General features: G+C 39.6%; 1 protein-coding gene across 1 annotated transcript; it reads right to left on the bottom strand.

Annotated features, from left to right (window-relative positions):
* Window positions 1-1,007: 1,007 nt before the first annotated feature.
* RBM5 (RNA binding motif protein 5) lies at window positions 1,008-20,868 on the bottom strand. The gene is made up of 25 exons (XM_083603326.1): window positions 20,730-20,868; window positions 19,721-19,776; window positions 15,616-15,841; window positions 14,992-15,153; window positions 14,779-14,848; window positions 14,270-14,343; window positions 12,096-12,179; window positions 11,227-11,287; window positions 11,007-11,072; window positions 9,734-9,894; window positions 9,214-9,311; window positions 8,932-9,019; window positions 8,721-8,798; window positions 7,762-7,834; window positions 7,293-7,381; window positions 6,840-6,918; window positions 6,286-6,377; window positions 5,528-5,689; window positions 4,906-5,052; window positions 4,753-4,827; window positions 3,899-4,078; window positions 3,192-3,266; window positions 2,388-2,485; window positions 2,173-2,302; window positions 1,008-1,651 (listed from the first exon to the last, which is right to left on the bottom strand). The coding sequence occupies exons 2-25, from the start codon at window positions 19,735-19,737 to the stop codon at window positions 1,526-1,528; spliced, it is 2,511 nt and encodes an 836-aa protein (XP_083459452.1). The 5' UTR covers window positions 19,738-19,776; window positions 20,730-20,868; the 3' UTR covers window positions 1,008-1,525.
* Window positions 20,869-21,192: the final 324 nt, after the last annotated feature.

The raw sequence follows: 21,192 nt of genomic DNA on the forward strand, positions 1-21,192 counted from the left end.
GGCCAAGCAGTTCCATCTCCATGGGAAGGAAAGAAGGGAATAGAGAAAAGACTGGCAGCTAGCTGCCTGCTGCACTCTGGCTTGTGCTTCTCTGCAAGGATACAACACCTGGAGGGAACCTCACTAGGCAAAAAGGTCCACGCAGAAGCCTTCTATTAGAATTTAGAGGGATGCTCCAGTAGATCCTCCATCCAACACCAACTACTCACTTAAGGAGCGGAGCAATTCTGCCCTTTGCTGAAGTCCAAATCGCCTACTGCATCTGTAGCCAGCCTATTTGTGCTGGCTTCCTAAAGAATGCATTAGGGATTCTACAGACAGCAACTGAATAAAGCTCTTAGCCATGCTCAGGGGCTAGGGAATCCCCTGTTGAAGTGAACTGCACGACTGCAGCTCTAGCATTCAGTTTAATAACTCTCCAATGCACTTTACACTTGCTTGTATCTTTATTCAGGAGGAATGCTTTCTTGCCAAAGCCACCAGAAGTGGAGAAACAGAACCGAGAGAGACAATCCAGAGAAACAAGATGTGAGAATAAAGCAAAGAAAGCGAAAAACCATCAATCAGGAGCAGAGAAGGTAGGAGAAACCACTATCCCATACTAGGAAGGAAAGGAAATTGATGTGGCAATAGGGGACTGGCTATATAGTTGCTTGGGCATAGGATCCGGCCCCCCCCTTTTTTTTTACTGGAGTTCTGCTGGCACACTTGCAGTCTTCCTAAATCTTTCTTATTTGTTAATCCCCAGATGGATATATTCCCGTAACACAACCCCAATTATGTGATAAGAGCTCAAATAACTTGGTTAGTGTTGTCAACAGGGCTGCTGGTGTCATGGGAACTAGGGCAGTAGGTGCCATTTTTTGCATACATACATACATCCTTTTCTCAATACTTCAGAGCAGGACCAAAGGTATTTTATCTATTTGTTATCATCAGCAAACAGGTAGTTAGACATTGTCACTTATTCTTTGCCACAAATCAACTTTCCCCGCTGAGAAACAAAATTTGGTTTAGGCTTTATTTCTTCTTGAAAGAAGCCTGGACTGGCATCTATAATCAAAATCTTCAAAAAAAAACTATACAAAGACATATCTTACAAAATATACAGGAAAGTTTTGCCAAAAATGAGAAACAGTACAAAGTAGGCAGGTATAACAGTGTAAAATCACATTAACACTTCCTCAACTGCTCCACAGGACAGGTGTGGGTTTTTGACTACACAAATTTAATAGCATGACACATAAATTTACACTATATACAAAAATGTATAAAGATCCAGCACCCCCTTTTAATCTAGTTATGGTTCTTCCAACATGAAGCTGTGGTGCTTTGTGTTTTATGATCCACAAAGAGAAGCATTACACGCTGGAATTAATGGAAATCCTGAAACTAGAAGTAGTTAACCTCAAGCCATAACTAAAGTAACTGCAATGCCTCCAAGGTCATAAGGTTTTTAACAGTCTGTTTGGGGAAAAATAGGGTGAGATGTTTCATGCTTTTCTGCTTCCAAGATGGACGGTGCTTATTCCATTTCAGTGAATCGAGCAAACATAGCTTTCCGTACTGCATCTTTGTAAGAGTCTGCTGTAGAGACACCGTAAGAACTACCTTTTGCTCCTAGCCCAGCTCCCCTCATTCTCACTTGAGCCTGCAAAGAAACACAGGTATTTTAGTAGCAGCAAAACAAACATGACCACAGAAGTTACGTTTCATTCATCACAAGTTTCAATGGGAGAAGAACACCCCACCTCTGAAAAATAATTTAAACTCACTTTTTAGCCAAGCAAGTATGATCCACCCCCCCCCCAAAAAATATTCCTCAGGTATGCTGTCCCAATTCAGCAACCTTTTTTTGGGCCAGTGGGCACATTTGGAAAGTGCCATGAGTGTTATTCAGAAAACATCTGCCGTGGTTAACACAAAATGGCTGTCACATCCATAAAAGCATAAAGAAACAGGAGCACAAAATGGTGTGAGCAAGTGTGTCCCCCAATGGGAAAAAGTCACCTAAATCTGTCACTGCCACACTTGTTCTGAGCATCTCTCCTCCATTCAAGAGAGATAGAAGCGTGGGCATGTTTAAGATTGTGTACTTAAGTGTAATTCAGATTTTTAAACCACTTTTCAACTATCTAGGATGATAACCACATACAACTCCTCCCTGCTTACCTCAATGGGGGCTGTGATACCTTGACATTTCCTTCCTAATCCTGAACCTTCCCTCCAGCCCATAGCTTGAAGCATTTTGTTGCCAATATTACTATGGTCAATGCCATCTTTTGTGGGCTGTTCATAATTCCTAAAAAACAAACACACAGTTAAACTAAGGAAAATTTAGAGAATTTAATTTAAATGTAAAATGGTAAAGTATTTCAAATACATACACAGTGCCTGCATCGAACACTTTTTTCCGCTTTGGCTCTGGTGGCTCTGGTATGCCGTATTTCTCACGTCTTTCAGCTGCTCTGTCTCTGTATTTCATCTGAAATTATATCAATTTCATCAACTTCTGAACTCATTGTCAACCCCAGCACATACTCTAGTACCCTTCTGCTTCTAAGTAGCAAAACAATGTGGCATCTATTGATGCAGGCAGCATAGAATGCAAGAGAGTCAAGTACAATATCCAAACAGTGGAGAAAAAGAGAAAGAACGGGTGCACATCATACAGACTGATCCTACTCTATTGCTACTGGATTGAATTACTTTCAGAATTAAGAATTGTTGCCCATTTTTAACACTGACAAAATAAAGGGGGCACAACAAAAGTTCTGAACCAGATTGCAACAGTTAATACATAAAGTACATGAATGGCAATCATTCTGCAGATTTTGGCTACATAACTAGTTGATCTAAAATCTTTATTCCCCACCCCAAAAGACACATGTGAACGAGATGTATTTTTTTCTGTGTTGCAGAAAACTAGGACACTGGAAGCTCCTAAATGTCAGGGGTTGGCAAGATATATTCCTTCCCCTTGAAACTACGAAGTTTCAATCCAGGACTTCCCATCTTTTACTTATTTCATGTTTGAGAACCATAGTTTGCATTTCTATCATTCCAATTTCTTTTTGAAAGCAATAGAATTAACCCAAATCTTGGGGATCGCAACAGAATGCTTGTGGAATGGTTGCCTGCGGGCTGAATGAACACCTCAAAATCTACTGTCTTGTTTACATACCACTTACCTCTCTCTCACGCATTTCCAAGGCTTCGAGCTCTTGCTCTGATAGTCTCGATCTCCTGTAGATGTCCATGTTTTGCTTTATAGGAAAAAACAATAATCAAAATTGAATAATTGAGACTGGCACAGGAAGCTATTTTTTAAAAAAACGTTTTCTGATTTAAGACTACCTCACGGTTTTATTCCTAACAAGCAATATCCATAAGTAATAAAAGACTGCAAGTGAGAAGCTCAATGCCACATACTATTTTGTGTATCTAAAAAGACAGACAAAATTTGTGCCCCCCCCCCAATCATGTGGGATACAACCCTGTGGGAAGTATCCCAACAGGAGACATAGACAGGCATAGTAATATTAAGAGTGCGCTCCAGCTCACACGGCCCCCCACCCCACAAAGCCAGAGCCATTCTATCATCAACTACCCTGTGGAAAAAAAACTAACATTTTTTATGTTGATATCGCTTATTGTGCTTTTTAAAATGGAGTTTAGTATTACTTAGTAGGTGAGATATAAGTAACTATAATTAAGACAACAAGGTTCGAACTACAGAAGGAAAAGAGAAACTCTCCACTTGTCTAGAATCCTCTTGACCACTTTCCATGCTTCCGCCCCCACGCCAAGCCAAGAGAACAAGTTGATATTCAGTTATTTTGGGTGGCAACTATAAAATTCTGCAATATTGAGTTTATTGTTTGAAGAAGTTGATTACCTTATGAAGATCAGAGAGCTGTTGGTGCCTGACTAGAGCTTCTTTATTTGGAAACTGTCTTCTACATAACAAACAGGCCATTTTTTTCCAGTCTGTTAGTTTTTCTTCTTCATTTTCCAGCCTTTCCAAGAAATCCTCTTCATTATCACTGTCTCCACTATAAGCAGCCACCAATCCACGCTGGAAGAGGAGTAATGTCATTTTAGCCCAATAAATACAAGCTGCCAAGTTCTATCACACTAAAGGGCAGGTGATAGACAGTAGATTGTTATGGGCTCTACCAGGCTACTAGAGGGTTGATATAGGAAACCTCAGGCCACTGCTGTTCTACAGCTCAACATGCCTGACAAAGAGGCACCCTATGAACGTGTAAATTGCATTTGTTTCCCTGACAAGATTAGAACTCTACTGAATGTCCCATATCCCATAACTCTCAGGTGTTGCTTTACTTCCTTTTTAGAAGGAACACCCTAAAAAGAAAGGAGTTACTGTAAAGATCAGTTTCCCAGCTAAGACCAACAAAGTTTCATCACAATGGCCAACAGCCCTTTTGCAACTCGAGATTAAAAGGGTCCCAAAATACTCCTTCCTATTTTCAGTACCTCTGTCTGCAAACTTCTAAATTATTGCATAAAGGACACGGAAGCCTAATTAATTAACATGTTTAGCTGAAATAAGACTGACCACTAAATATAAGCTTGCAAAAAAAATCAATTCTGATTCTTGCTCCATCACAAAAAGAACACGTGTTTCACAGCTCAAAGAAAGCACTCGCCAAAACTTATTTATGAATTAGGCAAGTTAACAAAAACCTTAAACAACACTAATGTCAGTGCAAGTTTCTATTCACTCACTTTCAGTGGGTTATCATCTTCACCACCATTCTTTATAACTTCTGTTATTATCTGCTGTCTCTCAGACAAGGTACCCTGAAGAAAGAAAGAACTGTTAAGCCCAAAAAGTGTATACAATATCCTTTTAAGATATTAAATCCTACCAACCGTTACCTTTTTCTCAAACAGAGCAAAGCCAGCATCAGCTGCTGCAGATTCTCGTCTTTCTTCCTCCCTTGCATTCAGAGGCTGAAAGCTATTCTTGAAGTTCTCCTTCTGTTTGTTTAGACTCTTAGCCCAACGTTCCATGTCTTTAGCAATCTAAATAGGAAAACATTGACATAAATTAAGTCTATACCAATAAAACAAATCAAATTTAGTATCTGCATACAATACAACATTTTCCGCACCTATAGATTTCAGGTTATTCACATGCAACTCAATTTTGTCAAATGAGTTATCAAACTAGTGTGAAAAGACATGTATTTGAAAATCTTTACATAACCAACTTAAGTGTTTAGTTCGTCATTTAAAGGTTATATTACTAAATTGCCTAGGTTCACGAGAGGTGTCATCCTGTTAGTGATTTGAGCATATTGGGACCCACTGATAGTGTAAACATGTAACCACACCTGCCTGCTTATGGTGCCAAATACTTTTAAGCTATCCAGTTTTTCACTTAATACTGTTAATAAGACATGCAATTTTCATTACGTGATTGAAGTAAAAAGAGTGTTTTGTGTTCAAACATGCAAACTTTGATTTTATCAATTAAAGCTGTCATTCTGATCATCACCTGCTGAGCTGTTTTACTCTTGGGCTTCTCTTTCTTCTCTTTCCCTTCTTTTGTGGAAGATGCATTATTCTGATGGTAAGATGTACCCTCTGCTGCAGGCATGTAGGTCTCTTTCTCACCATCCCAGTAAAGATACTGCTGTGTTATCGCATTGTAGTAGTACTGAGGGGGGGGAAATCTGTATGAATTCATATTTATATCCTATACATCAAGTTACCTTTCAAAAAAATAAATTTCCTCATATGCAACTCGTGTAGAGACAGATACCAAAACCAAGAACAAGTTTGAGTTAAATTTGGATTGTTATGGGTTCACATTATTAATCAACGGAGAAACTCCCTATGCAGCCTGATTTTCTGAAATATTGTCTGTGCAAACATTGTTTCAGATAAAATAAAAAAACTCCTTCCAGTAGCACCTTAGAGACCAACTAAGTTTGTTATTGGTATGAGCTTTCATGTGCCTGCACACTTCTTCAGATTGTGTCAGATAATACCAAAGATTTGAAAGACATACCAATCAAATGGCTATATGGCAGCCTGTGAACAGCACATGCATGAATGCACATGTCACTACTGCAAATTAATACCAAGTTGGACAATTGGTACTTCTACCACAGTACTCTCCACTGACAGTAACTGTTCAAGGCCTGGGAAACAGATTACTCTGACACTCTGTTTCCAAAAGGTATGTACGATTTGGCACAGGTTATGACCCCATGTTATTTTTAGTTAAAAAGAGCTGCGAGCACTGTTTACCTGGGAGTTTGGATCATAATAGAGCCCCGTTACAGGATCATAATAGAAACCTGATGATTCATCATATTGGTATGTAGAAGTATCTGGAACAGCTGAAAATTTAGAAATGTGAGCTATTATTATCTGCGTGTGTTAAATCACCATTACTTAGTAGATGTCAAGAAAACCACAAATCGCAACAGTAAATATGATAAAGCAGCAGTTGTCTGGCCAACTTGCTCATAATGAACTAGCTAGTCTCGATCAATCCTAGGTCTGAGACACCCACAGGCATCATCTGGAATTCTGCTCATAGCAATTCTGATAATTGTTCTCAACTCCCCTTTACCTGTTTTCTGTATCACTCATTTCCTTCTAGCAGTGCCTTTGCCCTTTCATTTTGCCTCCCAACCCCCAAAGGTCTTGGATATTCTCACTTCAGGAAAACACTACAGCCGATTAAAAACAAGTTCATCCTACCCACATGGTTACTTTTGTTCTAAAAATGAGCACTATCAATACATATGAGTGTAAACTGCTGTCTATTTTGATCATTGGAAGGGAAGTTTGCTTACCATACTTGGTGCCAGGGACCACGCCAGTTGAAGATGCTGATGGCACCTGCGCACTAGTGCCTGGCTGTGCTACTTGAGTCTATGGGGGGGGGGGTTTAAAAACAGGATCTTTAAAAGTTGCAACTGTTCAGTAACTTAACATAAAAAACTTACACTCAGTCCCCCTCAACCTGGTGCCCTCCAAATTGTTTTTTAACTACAATTCCCACCAGCCAAATCAGCATGGCCAAAAGCAGTTAACTGAAGCTGAGGTTCAAAACATCTGGAGTTCACTAGATCTTGAAGGCTGCCTTAAATGAACCTATTCAGTATACTATATACAGGTCAATACTTCCAAAATGGACTTTATACATGCAAGCTTTACTAAGCCACATCAATATCTTTCAGCCAAATGTACCTTCCAAATTATTCTAAGATAAAATCTCACTCCAACAGAATACAGATTATATTTACCGGAGAATCGGGAGAGCTGTTCTGTTGATTATATAACTGAGGACTCTGGGAAACAACAGCTGCTGTAGTAGCACTTGTCACTGGAGTACCTGGCAATAGAGTTATTAAAAGTTCAGCAAAGCAATCTGAAAAACTACAATAGCACTTTGTTACTCAACTAGAGCAGGCATGGCCAAACTTGGCCCTCCACCTGTTTTGGGACTACAACTCCCATCATTCCTAGGTAACAGGACCAGTGGTCAGGGATGATGGGAATTGTAGTCCCAAAACAGTTGGAGGGCCAAGTTTGGCCATGCCTGAACTAGAGCATTTAGATTTTCTAGACTGTTCAAATGCACAAACTCATCGTTTACCCTTGTACGCCACTCTACTGAATGCAGAGACCAGCACTGAGTATTCCATACAGCTCTTGCACAGGAACATGGGTAAGTAGAATTTTACGACAGTAATAGGAAGAGGAAACTGTTACCTGATATTGTAGCTGTATCTGTGTCCAATGTTCCTGCTTGATTCTGGTAAAACTGCTGATAATCCTGTGAACACTATGCAAAGAATTAAGACAAAATTACTTGTGTGGTACATAATATAAATACACAGGCTTGGCTCTTAACAGAAATAAATTTATAGAAGAAAAGTCCTGGAAGTCATGCTCCCTGCCCTGTGGAATTTTTTCCACCCAGCTTTGGGAGGGTGGGCCTTGACTGACTCCAGCTACAAAAAGCTGAGGCTGCTGAAGAGGTTGGAGACCATTTTGGTTCTCTCTTTAGTGCAGACCCTGGGTCATCAGGCCTGAGCTGCTACAGCTACCACCCACCATGAACCACACTTGGCAGGATGCGTTCTATGCTTAAGATATTCTCTTATTAATTATGCTGTTTTAAATGTGCATTTTACATTTGACTTCCTTTAGCAATGTTTTCTTACGAAATGTTTAAGATATTTTTGTTGCATTACATTTGCATTCTGTGGTTTACTGCCTTTGTAATGTTTTATTTTGAAATCTTCAGTTTCCTGTTATGTTGTTTTGAATGTATACTTTGACTTTCTTCAGTAATGTTTGATTCTGGATTGTTTTATTTGATGTTTTAATGTGTTGTAAACAGCTTTTGAGATTCCCCCTCGTTTAAAATATAAAGTGGTATAGAAAAGAAATGCATAATAATGATGATGTTTTCTGCCTCCTGGAGGGTTGGGGAATCTTATAGATGATGCTGTCTAAGGTTCAGCTTAACTGCAAAAAAAAAAAAAAAAAAACTGGGGAAGAGCCCAATCCGATTTTGGGATGATTCATTATCCTCCCAGAAGCTCATTGCCCCCCATTTCATAGCCCTGGATGGGCTTTTTGGAGTGGGTGGGAAAAGAGAGGAAACTTTCTGACAACTTATTTCCGTTCACTTGTGAACCTAAGATAATATTAGTCATACGTACCTGAGTGTACTGGGTATAGCCATCCTGTCCCAGCTGGAGGTAGTTGAATTCAACTGCTCCACCTTCTCCACTTTGAGGCTATAAATTAAAGGATATGGTAAAGTAAATAAACCAAACCAAACCAAACACAAAGGCTGCTTAGATGGCTCTTAAATTGATGGAATAAAGCAAGGTCATTTACAACAATCAATTTTAGACTCAGATCCCCTACCTGGGTTGATGACCACTGGGCTGCAGCAATGGCTGTACTAGCAACAGAGAAAGCACTGACACGATTACCATCTGGGAGAAGCAAATCCCTAAAAACAAGAAAAACATCTAAGAACATTTCACAGACAACCTGCTATCATAAAAAGCTTCAAAACACCTTTTCATTTGTTTTATCACTGACATTTGCAAATATAGCAGCAATACCAATTTCCAATTATTTACCATTTGGAGAAAATTTGACATACATTTTAAATATGAAAGAGCAGCAGTTAATGAAACTCACTTCCTGGCACTCTTGGCAAAATCCACACCAATTGTTTTGCCATCTATTTTAAGAGGTGGCTGAAGACTCTGCAAAATTTGCAACAGCTGAGAAGCATCCTAGAAAGAAATTACAGGTATTGGACAAAGCTCAAATTAAAACACAAAATTATTGCTCAGAAGGGCATTGAGCTAGGCAGGCACATCACGTGGGCTACATACCTTTACACAAGATTTTGTCCTATTATGAGTATTAATGGCCTGATACAATGCCTTTGACTGATAAAATGACCAAACGCTGTACCCTTCTCACCACATTTAAGAAGTGTCTTGCCCACTCATCTAGTACTATGTAAGCCATAAATGTGGTACTTCAATAAGATGATCCTCCAAAAGTTGCTTTAATTCCACTACCTCTACAAAGCTAGAGAAGGTGCGGTTGCTCAAGATGCTGCACATCTCACTGAACTGGAATACTTTTACTTTTTTCCAGTGACCATATACGAAATTCAGTCTCAAAGTGAAATAAAGTATGTTCTCACCATTGCTGAAGACAATTGTACAAAAGCAAAGCCTCTATTCTGTTGGGTCTGTTTGTCTTTAATAAGTCGAATGTTATTTACTGCCAGTGAAGCATATGGTGATAGCGCTGTCATGATCGATTCCACTACTGTGTGAGGGGCTATGTTTCTGAGAATAAGAGCTAGGAGAACAAATAACAAGTTATTACAAGATGCTCCATATATTACCCTTTAAGTGTAAGAACACACCAAATTCATAAATTAAAAAATATTGTATTAATATTTTGTAATAACACCTAAGGTATATGAATATAACCTAGTCATTTATATGTTACACTCACTATCACAGGAATACATTAGTAAGATGTAGTTTTAAATATGAGTACAAGCAACCCCTGATTTATGTGGGAGTTGTGTTCTGGGTTATTGTACACAGTGGTGGAGTGTGTATAAGCTTGCCCCACCCCCTTTTCTAGCGATTTCTGGGGCGGGTGTGTGTCCCTTGGAATCACATAAATCGGTTGTTGCCTGTATGTTAGAACTTCTTAATATAAATATAAAGCTAGATAGGAGGCCTTTCCTATATGTACTAAGAATGGGGAGCAGGAAGAACCCAATAAAGAGAATCAAGTCTTATAGGAAATGACATGATTGCACGGGAGGAAACAATGAGGGGGGGAGAGTTCTTGTCTACAGAAAGGGACCCAAAAAGGGGAGGGAGAGGCAGTGAGTGAAGGGAAAACAGAGAAAACCAATTCTCAAAGTGCCAAAATGTTTTATTATGCTCAACATTTCATAATTAGAAAATTTATTTACCAAGAATAGCTTACAAAATTACAAAGCTTTTTGAAATCTGAGAACATTTTGAAACTTGAGCCATGATGAAAAAGAAAAAGAAGAGTAATGTACTAAGGAGGGGAAGCAGAGGAGTATGTGCTCTTAGAGTGGTGGTAGAGAAAGATCAGTTTAAAAAACATCAACAGAGAAAAACATGCTTGAAGACTGAGGAAGGCGGGGAAAAGAATGGGGTAAAGAAAGCCCTGCAACAGCTGTGAGGGCTAAATTTGGGTTTCAAGTGTCCTGAGCTAAAACGACATCAATACTTCTTATAAATCTCTGGGTTACTGTGCTTCAGCACCTTGGATTTCTGCCCTATGGTCTACTCTTCTGAAATGAAAATGAAAATACTGAATCAAATCTATGGGGATCTTGGCAGGAAATGGACTTTGTCTTGCAACACACACTTTGGCCGACCAATCCCACAGTATATGAGAAGACTTGAGACTTTACTCACTATCACAGTAGTAGTCTACAGACTGAACAGCCTCTGGTCCTCCAGGTGGTACCTCCTGTTCTGAATCTTTATTGCAAATCAGAAAAAATAATTTTAATCATGCAGTAACTTAGGTTGTTACATCAAGACGCCTCTACTATGTCAGAGTAAGAATAACATGCATAATTTATAATTGTGAAATAAAAATATCTTTAGTTTAAGTTACTCAAATAGAACTTACCAAATTTATCTGCTCCACAACGGAAGCATTTTAGACGCCTCCTGAAGTTGTAAAGGCAGCACTAACAAACAAACAAATCCATTACATTTTTAGATCATTCAGCTGATGAAGCTTGCTGTAGCATACCACATCTATACCAATTAATTTAAAGTGAAACTGTTACCACATATAATCATAATCTGCAGCCTTCAGATACCAGTCTCAACAAACTTTATCTGTTCACACAAATAGCAATTCTGCAAGTAGCCTCTATAAAATAAACTAGCCTATCCTCTATAGCATTTTCTTGGCAATGCCAATCTTTCTATTGAAATATTACAGAATCACTGAATTTGGAGTAAACATTGTTCAGTGTTGAGAAGAGCTAGAGCTTACAGTTCCATCAGCTGCATGGGTCTATAGCCCTGGAACGTGCATTAAGAGCAGAGAAAACACACAGAATTTCTCATCGTTTTAGAACACTGTACCATCTCTACATGAAGCCAATAATCAGTGGCTTTTGCCTTTAAAGTTTGTTAACCTTTCTATTTTCTCATATTTATCTCCTGCTTTTCTTCCAATGTGGAACCCAGGGAAGTACACTAGTGGTTCCCAGAAAAGTCACCAAACCAGGCACTGAATACTAGACACAGACCTGCTTAGCTTCAGCAAGGAATGGCCTCACACACCTTCAGATCATTCCCTGGGTATGTATATTCTTGCTGAACTGTTTGTACTTGTTTGTGACAAGCCTTATAATTTATTTAGATTTTGCTGTAATAACTCTGAATTTTAAATGTTACTAAAATTTAAGTCACTTCCATGGGTGTAGTCAATAATGATTAATGAAGTTAAAGAGCAACTAGGAAAGATGTGAAACATTGCTTTACCTTGTTGCAAAGCCAGTCTTCAAATTTAGGCCTGGGATTACTGTAGTGCATTGCGATTTGTTTCCCTTGAATCAACAGTTTTTTCTGCAAAAAAAGCACATTTAGTTATTCCTGTATCACGGCACAGATGTCCATTTTCCCATGGCAGAGCACACTTCGGAGGATTCAGTGCTCATGAATTAAATGGACAACATATGGGGAGGACGTAGAGAACCAACCACCGCCTCCTACACTCTGCCCATTCAATCCTGCAGGACACGGGCAGTAAGAAAATGGGATGTGCAGTAAAAGTAAACGAAATCAGGGAGTGTTGATCAAGCTGCCAAAACTAAGCGCTGACATGGAACCAGGAAATGTCTCAAAGGAGACCGAGTCCTACTGGCATAGCAACACGCTTTTAAAAATATTGTCAAGTGATTGCTTCACTTCTTTCCCAACTCCAAACACCCTAGAATTTTAAAACTTCAAAACAAATGGATTGTTTTCAGTTGCTTTCTTCATGAAGCGCCCCTTGAAAGTACAGTAATTTCTCCCAAGAGGACCCTGGTTAGCTTCCTGGAGGCTGAACAAAAGGTCATGAACTGAACACACGTTCAGTATGAATCTTTTTTGACTAATTCATCGGTTCACATAAAAGCTTGTGTAAGAAATTTGCATTCTTCAGACAGTAGCTTTCTTCAAATAACTACAATGCTACTGAAATTTCACAATAGGGTACCAGTTCATTTTGCTCTCAGTGCCCCTTCAAAGTTAGATTGACGCTATAAACGATTAGCTGCTTAAATGTATACGAAGAAGCCAAGTTTCTCAACTTAAACTTTATTGATTCCTACATATACATAGTTCCCCTATCCCTCCCCTAATTTCTGTAAGCCATTAACAGCTATTCATTCAGAGAGATGCACCTTTAAGTATGTCAAGATGTGTATGTTAAACCTAATTTTTAGCTAAAATATTACGTCAGAAAATAAAGTTCTAAATATAAATGGCATGAAGAAACTTATAGGGTGCAGATTTCATCCTTTTATTGCTAGAGTAGGCAAGTAAGGGGAAGGTTGAAGGACCCAGAACAAACTGGGTTATGCACACACAAGTTGCTGGCATATTTACACTAAATCATGTTTGTCTGACAGTTAGCATCAGGGCCACTGGGGAGACTTGACTACTTTTCCCTAATGCTAGAGGATGTGTGGTTATTTTTTGGAGTGAATTTGAAATTTATTCAGTAAGATGAATACTGATATAGCTTTGTATATGTCAAAAATTGTGCAGAGTTTACTAGTAAATCCAGTTAATGTTAATTCAGGCACCCATCTGTGCCACCAATGCATGCTATGAACACCATAAAAGTCATTTAATGCATGCAAGGATTAGGTACTCTTTCAGCTTAAGTGTTGTGGTGGTTGCCCATGATTTGAAGTCCAGAGAAATACTCATTATACTTCTGGTTATTGGATGTCAGAAGTGGAAAAATTCAGCATTTTCAATCTTGTTTTTAAGCCACAATAATTGTATTTCTGCTCTTTATAGATTTTTAATATCTCCACCAGCTGCATAGGTCTAGCTTAACAGCAATTCAGTGGGAGAGAAGTTTTGCTATGAAAAACTGAAGTATTAGTAATCCAGAAGCATACCAATGCACTGGAAATAAGCAGGGAGATATTTCACTATTATTTTAATTACAATTTTTTGTTGATTACATGTTGATTACATTTGTTGATTACACAATGTTCCACTTTCATTTGTTAAGTCATATTGAAAAGGCACATGCGTTACTATAAAAGTGCAGCTGCAGTTTAATAGACTGCCCTTTCACAGCTAGTGCTAGCATAAAGCACATACAGTATTACTGCATTCAGAAAAGCCTGTATGGTTTGAAACTTGAGAAGTTACTATGGAAATAATGTTTAGAGACCAAATCAGTCAGGTAAAATGCTACGTTATTATCAGAATAGTAATCTGCTGGTTTTATAACAGGCAGTTTGGCAAATCTACTGGGGCTCTCTAGCACTATAACACATTTCGAAAATTTTAACATATACAAAGCTTTTAATCTTTAGGAAGTCATGGTTTTGGAACAAACCACTCCTTCAGCCTTTCATTTATTCCTTTTTAAAAACTGTACAGACTTGTTCCATTTTCAGGAATAATCTAGACTTTGTGAGTGAAGCAACCTGATTGGCTTCCATCCAGCTGGTAGCATCTTGAAAGTGATAAAACTCCACGAAGGCGAAACCACGGCTTACACCTAGAGACAGCATTCAGATATAGACGGGATAGTTGTGTTAGTCAGTTCCTTTAAAACAGGTGAATCTCTCTCCAACTGCTTCATTACTTCATGACAAAGCAGTTTTATAAATGCGACGTCAACTCTGAATTTGCTTCTTGTTTTGCCATGGCAAGGAAACCAAGCTGCCTTAACACCTGAATGGGATCCATGTTTAAAGGTAACCATGCAATGAACTACTAAAGTTTAAAAACAAATTAACAGTAGGTGTTACTTACCATACCCTTTAATATATAAAAATCTGAAGGCTTCTTCCACTATCTATAGCCTTTCAAAAGGCTAAATTCCTTACCCATGGCAAACCTTTCATTCTGATTGTACTTGCAGGTGTGGGGAAAACGTTTTAGGCCTGGGGAAGAGGAAGGTACTGCCAAAAAAATAGGTTAACACTCTCACCTGTCTTTCTCTTCATCAGCCTCACATCCGCAGGCCGAGGGCCTTCACAGGACTCAATGATCTCGCGAATCTGTATGCAAGTTTAATTTTTTAAAAAACTATTAATATTAAAAATTGAGTGCTTTTCAAGATTATATAAGCTGTTTCAGCATTTATTCTAATGCAATCCAAATATTCTAAATAGTTAAGTATTAATAGTTAAGTATTACTTACATCATAGTCTGTAACAGTGATAGGGAGCCCACGCAACATGATGGTCTTGCTTTCTTTCTCATCATTAATGTCATTTCGATAGTCATGCTCTCCATAGTCCCCATCAGAATGATATCCATCTTCTGATTTGTCACTATTACGCCGCTCGCGTTCACGCTCTCGCTGCCAAGTAAGCATGTGTTTTAGCAAGCTAACTCTATAGCAGTTTCTCCATTAAAAAAAAATCAGGACTTGTGAAAATCATTCAATCCATATTCAAACAATCCTTTCTTTGCTTGAGAAACATGAGATACAACATTTACTTTCTACAGTATCCAGAAAAAATATTGACCATATGAGCTCCATATAGTAAGTAAAGCTAGGAAGTGTACCATTTATTAACACAGGAAACAGCACAATACAAAAACACTCATTATGCCAGGGATAAGGAACCTGTAGCCCTCCAACAGTCGAGGTTCTCCAATCACCATCAGTCCCAGCCAGAATGGACAATGGTCAAGGATGATGGAAAATGCTAACCAAGAGTATTTGGAGGGCCACCTGTTTCCCATTTCTGCATAACAGTAACCAAAGTTAAAACATGTGCTGTTCAAAACTTTCCATGTACACAGACATTACGCTCACCTCAGGACTGTCATAATCTCTACCATCATAATCTCTACCATCATAATCTCTGCCATCATAATCCCGACTATCGTAATCCCGGTAATCATCGTATCTGTCACTTCTGCGCTCCTCGCTAGATCTTTTATAGTCAGAATCCCGTCGACGACTTCTGGAGTCCCGCTCATCACGATCATCTCTATCTATGATAGAGCCGTATCTTCCGCTCCGTTCAGTTCTGCTCACACTACACAAAGAGTTGGTCAAGTCAGACAGCTTGAAAAATGTAATTAATCAGCAAAGCTTTTAACAGGGTCAGCAGGGTTATGCAAAAAACAATCAAATAAAGCCCCAAGTAGCCCCAGCCACACTGGGGCATCATAGTACAATGGCTTAAAAAGAGAGAGAGAGAACACATGGCTATACAAGTAACTCCCAAATTATGTGGGGGCTACATTCTAAGTAACTGCACCTTAAAGTGAAATCACATATGCCATATTGGCCCAAATATAAACCACACCTGTTTTACCGTATGTCTGTTTCAGCAGAGATATCATAAAAGCCAATTTTTGTAAGGTCGCAAATTTAAGCCGCACTTAAACTTTTCATGGTTGGAAATTGGGGAAAAAGTGAGGCTTATATTCAGGCCAATACGGTATTTGAAACACCACTGAAAAAACCTGCAAACACCCCACCCCTTTTTGTATTATTTCTGGGTTCAACGCAATGCACGTGTGTGCAGTCACAAACATATCAGATGTGCCTAAAATGGTCACTGTCTGTAATTTGCATGTGATTCTCCCTTTTCATAAAGAGCTACCCAGGAATATATAAAGGTGGCCCAGGGTAATTTCAGGTACAACTTTGACTAATAAGAATTATTATGCACTTGTGACTTTATAGGGAGACATTCATTTTAAGAAATCCTAACTAATGTTAAATTGCAAAAAAATAAATAAAAAAAATCAAGTATTTTTTCCTGTGATTTTTACCTCTATAAAAAAAAATCAAATTAATTGATGACTGACTAAATAGCTATAGAAGACAGCATGAAAATTGCACTCTCTTTTTGCATGTATATAAAAAAAGTAAATGTTGGAATTTGGCTGTTTTACACTTAACAAATAAAAGGTTACTTCAGGATTTTAGATTTCAGAGTTACAATCCCCAAACCAATTGCTAGGTAATAAGCTTTGGGGGAGACAGGACTTAAGAAAATGTGTACAGGATTGTGCTGTAAATTACTTAAGAAGACAACACAGTTGTAGAAATGATTGCTACATTAACTGCTTTTAAAATCTCAATAGCATTTCACTGGAAAACAAATTCCCTACCTGCCTTTTGGGATTTGTTTTTATAGTATTTAGGACACAGCTAGAATGCTAAAAAATTACTTAATATGCATTTTACTTAACATTTGTAAAGACAAAAAATAAGAAATCTATTTGTTAAAAAATGAACTCCAAAATCGTTAGCTTTCAGGGATGATTTAAATTTACAGGGATATATGTCCTTATTTACTGTTTACACTGGTGTGGTAAAATATACAAATAGTTGGGTCCTAAGTATTGTACACTCTCTTGCTCAGGTTCTTGTAACTAACGTATTAGCTAATTTTTAGTTGTGTTAGTGTTGTGTATTTCTTTAATATGTTAAATACACAACTGTTTTTCTATGTTAATACATGCACAAAAGTGGTTCAAGTGCTTTATAAAAAACTTTTATTTATTAAACACATTTTTACTCTTCCTTTCCATCAAAACAATCAAAGCATCTTTTATTACTTTACCTGTGTAAAGTGAACACATACAGGGAAAGCATCAACACACAAGGACATTTGGCGAAAGGGGTTGTGCGTTTAGGACCAGACTCAAAGATTACAGGTCCTCCCATCATCTTGTGACATATACTCTGCAGCAGGGATTGTATTCTAGGTTGCTTGGTTGCAGATTGAAAGCTAAGAACTTCAAGGTAGCTTTCTCTGAAATGCTACATATTCGATGTGCTAGACAGGCACAGGTGATTAATCTCAATGCATGGATAAGACAAGTGATGACAATAGGAGGGATTTAGATTTTTTTAGGCACTAGGGCAAGGGTCAGCAACCTAAGGCCCATGGGCCGGAAGCCCATGAAGCGGCCCATGGAGGTCGTTTGACCGGTCCATGGGCTGCCCCCGAACCGAGTTGCCCACCCACGCACTAAACTACCACAGTGCGGTGACTCGCTTCCACGGCGCTGAAAATCGCAGGGGGGCGCGTTCATGCGCACCCACAATCCAACCCATGGAGGGATCTCCACGGGACTGATCCAGCCCAGGCAAGATAAACCTTGCTGACCCCTGCACTAAGGGACAAAAGAAAGTGTTTCTCCACAGGAGGCAGTGATTACCAACTGGGATGGCTTTAAAAAAGGATCAGCATAAATTCATAGGGCAGTGTGCTTTTTTCCATCCCTCACTGTCCATTTGCATTTCTTTTTGCCAAGTTTGTGTTCCTTTTTGTTCTGATTTGGATAGGACTTCTACTTATTTAAAGAAACCTTACTCCATATAATTATTTGACTTTGCTCATTAATTACATTGGCTTGGTGGTACCCATTCTCACCTGTAATTTAGCTGAGCTTTTATTATTATAGTTTTGAACAACCCCCCAACCATTGTGAAGTTTCTTCTTTTGAAGTCAAGTGTGACTATCTTGGCAATTGTTCACTTACATGTATGTTCAATTTGAAAGCATTATGGTCACTGTTTGTAGTCAATTCAATAACATTTACAAGTCACAAAAGGTGCTGGATGCCAAAGATCAAGTAGAGGGGTCACCACCCTTCTGTTCTTTTCCATGGCCAACTGTTCAAGGGCACTGTCATTTAGAGTAACTAGAAATTTTACTTCTTTGTTGTGAATGGATCTAGTGGTGAGCAGTGAGGCGACCAAGTTTGCTGATCCCACCAAATCATTCAAGGTGTTAAGAACAAAAAGTATTGCAAGGTGCTCCAAAAGGATCCATCCAAAATGGGTAAATGGCTATTAAAATGGAAAATGCAATTCAACATAATCAAGTGTAAAATAAAGCACATTGGGGCAAAAAATATCCCAACTTCACATGTGTTTATATAGGATCCGAACAGGTAGAATAGTTTGATGAAAATGTGTGTTGTGCAGCAGCGGTGAAAATGCTGACTTTCATATTAAGGCTCATTAGGAAAGTCACTGAAAATAAAACTATTAATATCATAATATGGTTATACGAATCTTTGGTTTGACCATACACAGAATATGGAGTACAATTATGGCTTCTGTTCCTAAAAAGGTTGTAGAGCTGAAAAAGGGAGATTGAACATGATCATGGGGATGAAACAACCCCCTATGAGGAAAGGTTTCAACATGTGGGGCCTTTTAAATTTAAAAAGGGAAAGTAAGGGAGGATCTGATAAAGGCGTACCAAATTATGAATGATGTGCAGAAGGGGGATAGAGAAAAGCATTTCTCACAGTACTTGGGAACATTCAGTGAAACTGAATGTGGGAAAATTCTGGACAACAAAAAATGTTTTCCCCACAGCATTTAAAACTATGGAATTCATTCCTACAAGATCTAATAAGGGCTATCTTGGAAGGCTTTAAAAAAAGATTTAAACAAATTTATGACACTGGAAGCAATATGCCTCTGAATACCAGTTGCCAAAGATCGTATGTGGGCAGAGTGCTGCTAAAACCAAGTGCTGCTTGCAAGCTACCACAGGCATTTTGCTGGCTACTGTAAAAACAAGATGCTGAACAAGATGGATATTTGGTGTGATCCAACGAGGTGCATGCAAGCTTCCTACACAATTTAGAACCCTGACTGTCCAGGTTTTTTATACTGTAGAGCAAATAGGCACTCTGCTTCAAAAAGGCAGAAGCAGGGGCTATTCAACTTGGAGCAGGGCTAAACAAGTGACCATGCAGCCGCCCTGGCCACACATGCTCCCATCATGCAAGTAACGCCTGAAGATTGCTAAAGAGATACATTCATATACCACAGATCTGGAACACATCAGGGGAAAGTGTTTTTCATATTTCATCAATCTACATCTCTGAAATTGCAGCCACAATTATGTAATACTTCAATGTTTGCTTTTGCCTACCGTTTGTCAGAACCCATGGCTTGCCTTCAGTTCCTGCTTCTAGTGAATTGAGTTGTCTATTTAGGAGAAGAAGAAAAAAACAATCAACGCAGACACCGAACCGATCATTTTTAAAGCATAGTGCAGAAATGCAAGGCTCCAAAGTAAAGCCTACAAAAACCTGGTCAGGCACCTTAGTAATGAATGCCCCTCCAACAGCGTACTTTGAACTAAAAAATGGCTTTCAGTACCCTCGCTCCTAATGCTATGTCTGCAGCAAAGAAGAAAAACAGTAACAAGATACTCAGGGAATCGCTGTAAAAGGGTTATCTGCAGAGGTGTTAAAAGACATACTTAGATATTCACAAAAAGTGCCTCTTAAGGTACGCTTATGTTGGGAAGGAATAGAGAAGTGAGAAGCGGAATGGCCACGCTGGCCTTGGTTAAATTAAACCAGAAGTATCCTTTCTACAACGGGTGCCTCACGCTGGGCATTGCAAGAGACTGACTGACAGGGCGGCGTTTAATGGTGGCCGATATTCCGCAGCAGACAGAGAGAGAGAGAAACGCAGGAGGCAACCACACCTGCGGCGACCAACAATAGGGACCACAATAGCAATTATGCGGAGTTCGCCACAAACGCAATGAAGGGGAGGGGGCGACTCGGAGGAAGGGACGGAAAGGCATTTAAAAAGACACCTAAAACTGAAGCTCCTTCCCACCGAAGAAGCATTTCCTAAGCCTTCCCCTGCTTCAGAAAGCGGACGGTTGGCACTCCAAACCGCCGCGCCCACCTCCGCGCCCCCCCCCAAACCGGGCTCCCTATGGCGCCTCTTCTCTCTCTCGCTCGCTCTTTGGCGCCTCTGAAGCTGTAGGAGGCTCCAGTTACGGCTTAAAAGTCTTATGAAGAGCAAAAAAAAAAAAAAAATCTAATTCATTATTCCCAAGTCAGACTAAGGACTCTTCCCGAGTTCTTCTCTACTGACTATATAGCCGTCTCCGCATCGGAAACCCGATTTTCGGTACCTACCGGGGAGGGGAAATGGGCCAAGGGCCGCCTCTGCCACCGCAACAGCTACAGCAGTAGCCACACCAGCTTCTGTCAAACACCACAAAATGGCGCTGAAGGGGAGCTCGCCGTCTTCTACCCACAATCCCTCGCGCTCCCCGCCTCCTCGCTCCTCCTCCTGGAAGCTTCCAGCGAGCCGCGAGCTCGAGAGGCAGCCTTGAGCTCCGCGCGGCCTGCTGGGTAGCGTCGGTGTGCTGGAGCCCAACCTTCGTTTATTGCGTTTCGCGGGGTGGGGGAGGGAGGGCGAAGAGCGGGATTGTGCCCAAAAATGTTCGTGATGGGACATCAGAGATGCGAAGCTAGACCCACCGCGGCGAGCTTGTCGCTCCCAAGTAGACCCATGACTCAAGCATCTCCCGGGGTTTCCTCCCCGCCGGCCACGGAGCCTGCTTTGTGCAAAAGTGATGTGCAGTGACTGCAAAGA

Source organism: Podarcis filfolensis (assembly GCF_964270895.1).
Source record: "Podarcis filfolensis genome assembly, chromosome: 2".
In the NCBI taxonomy this organism is placed as follows: Eukaryota; Metazoa; Chordata; class Lepidosauria; order Squamata; family Lacertidae; genus Podarcis; species Podarcis filfolensis.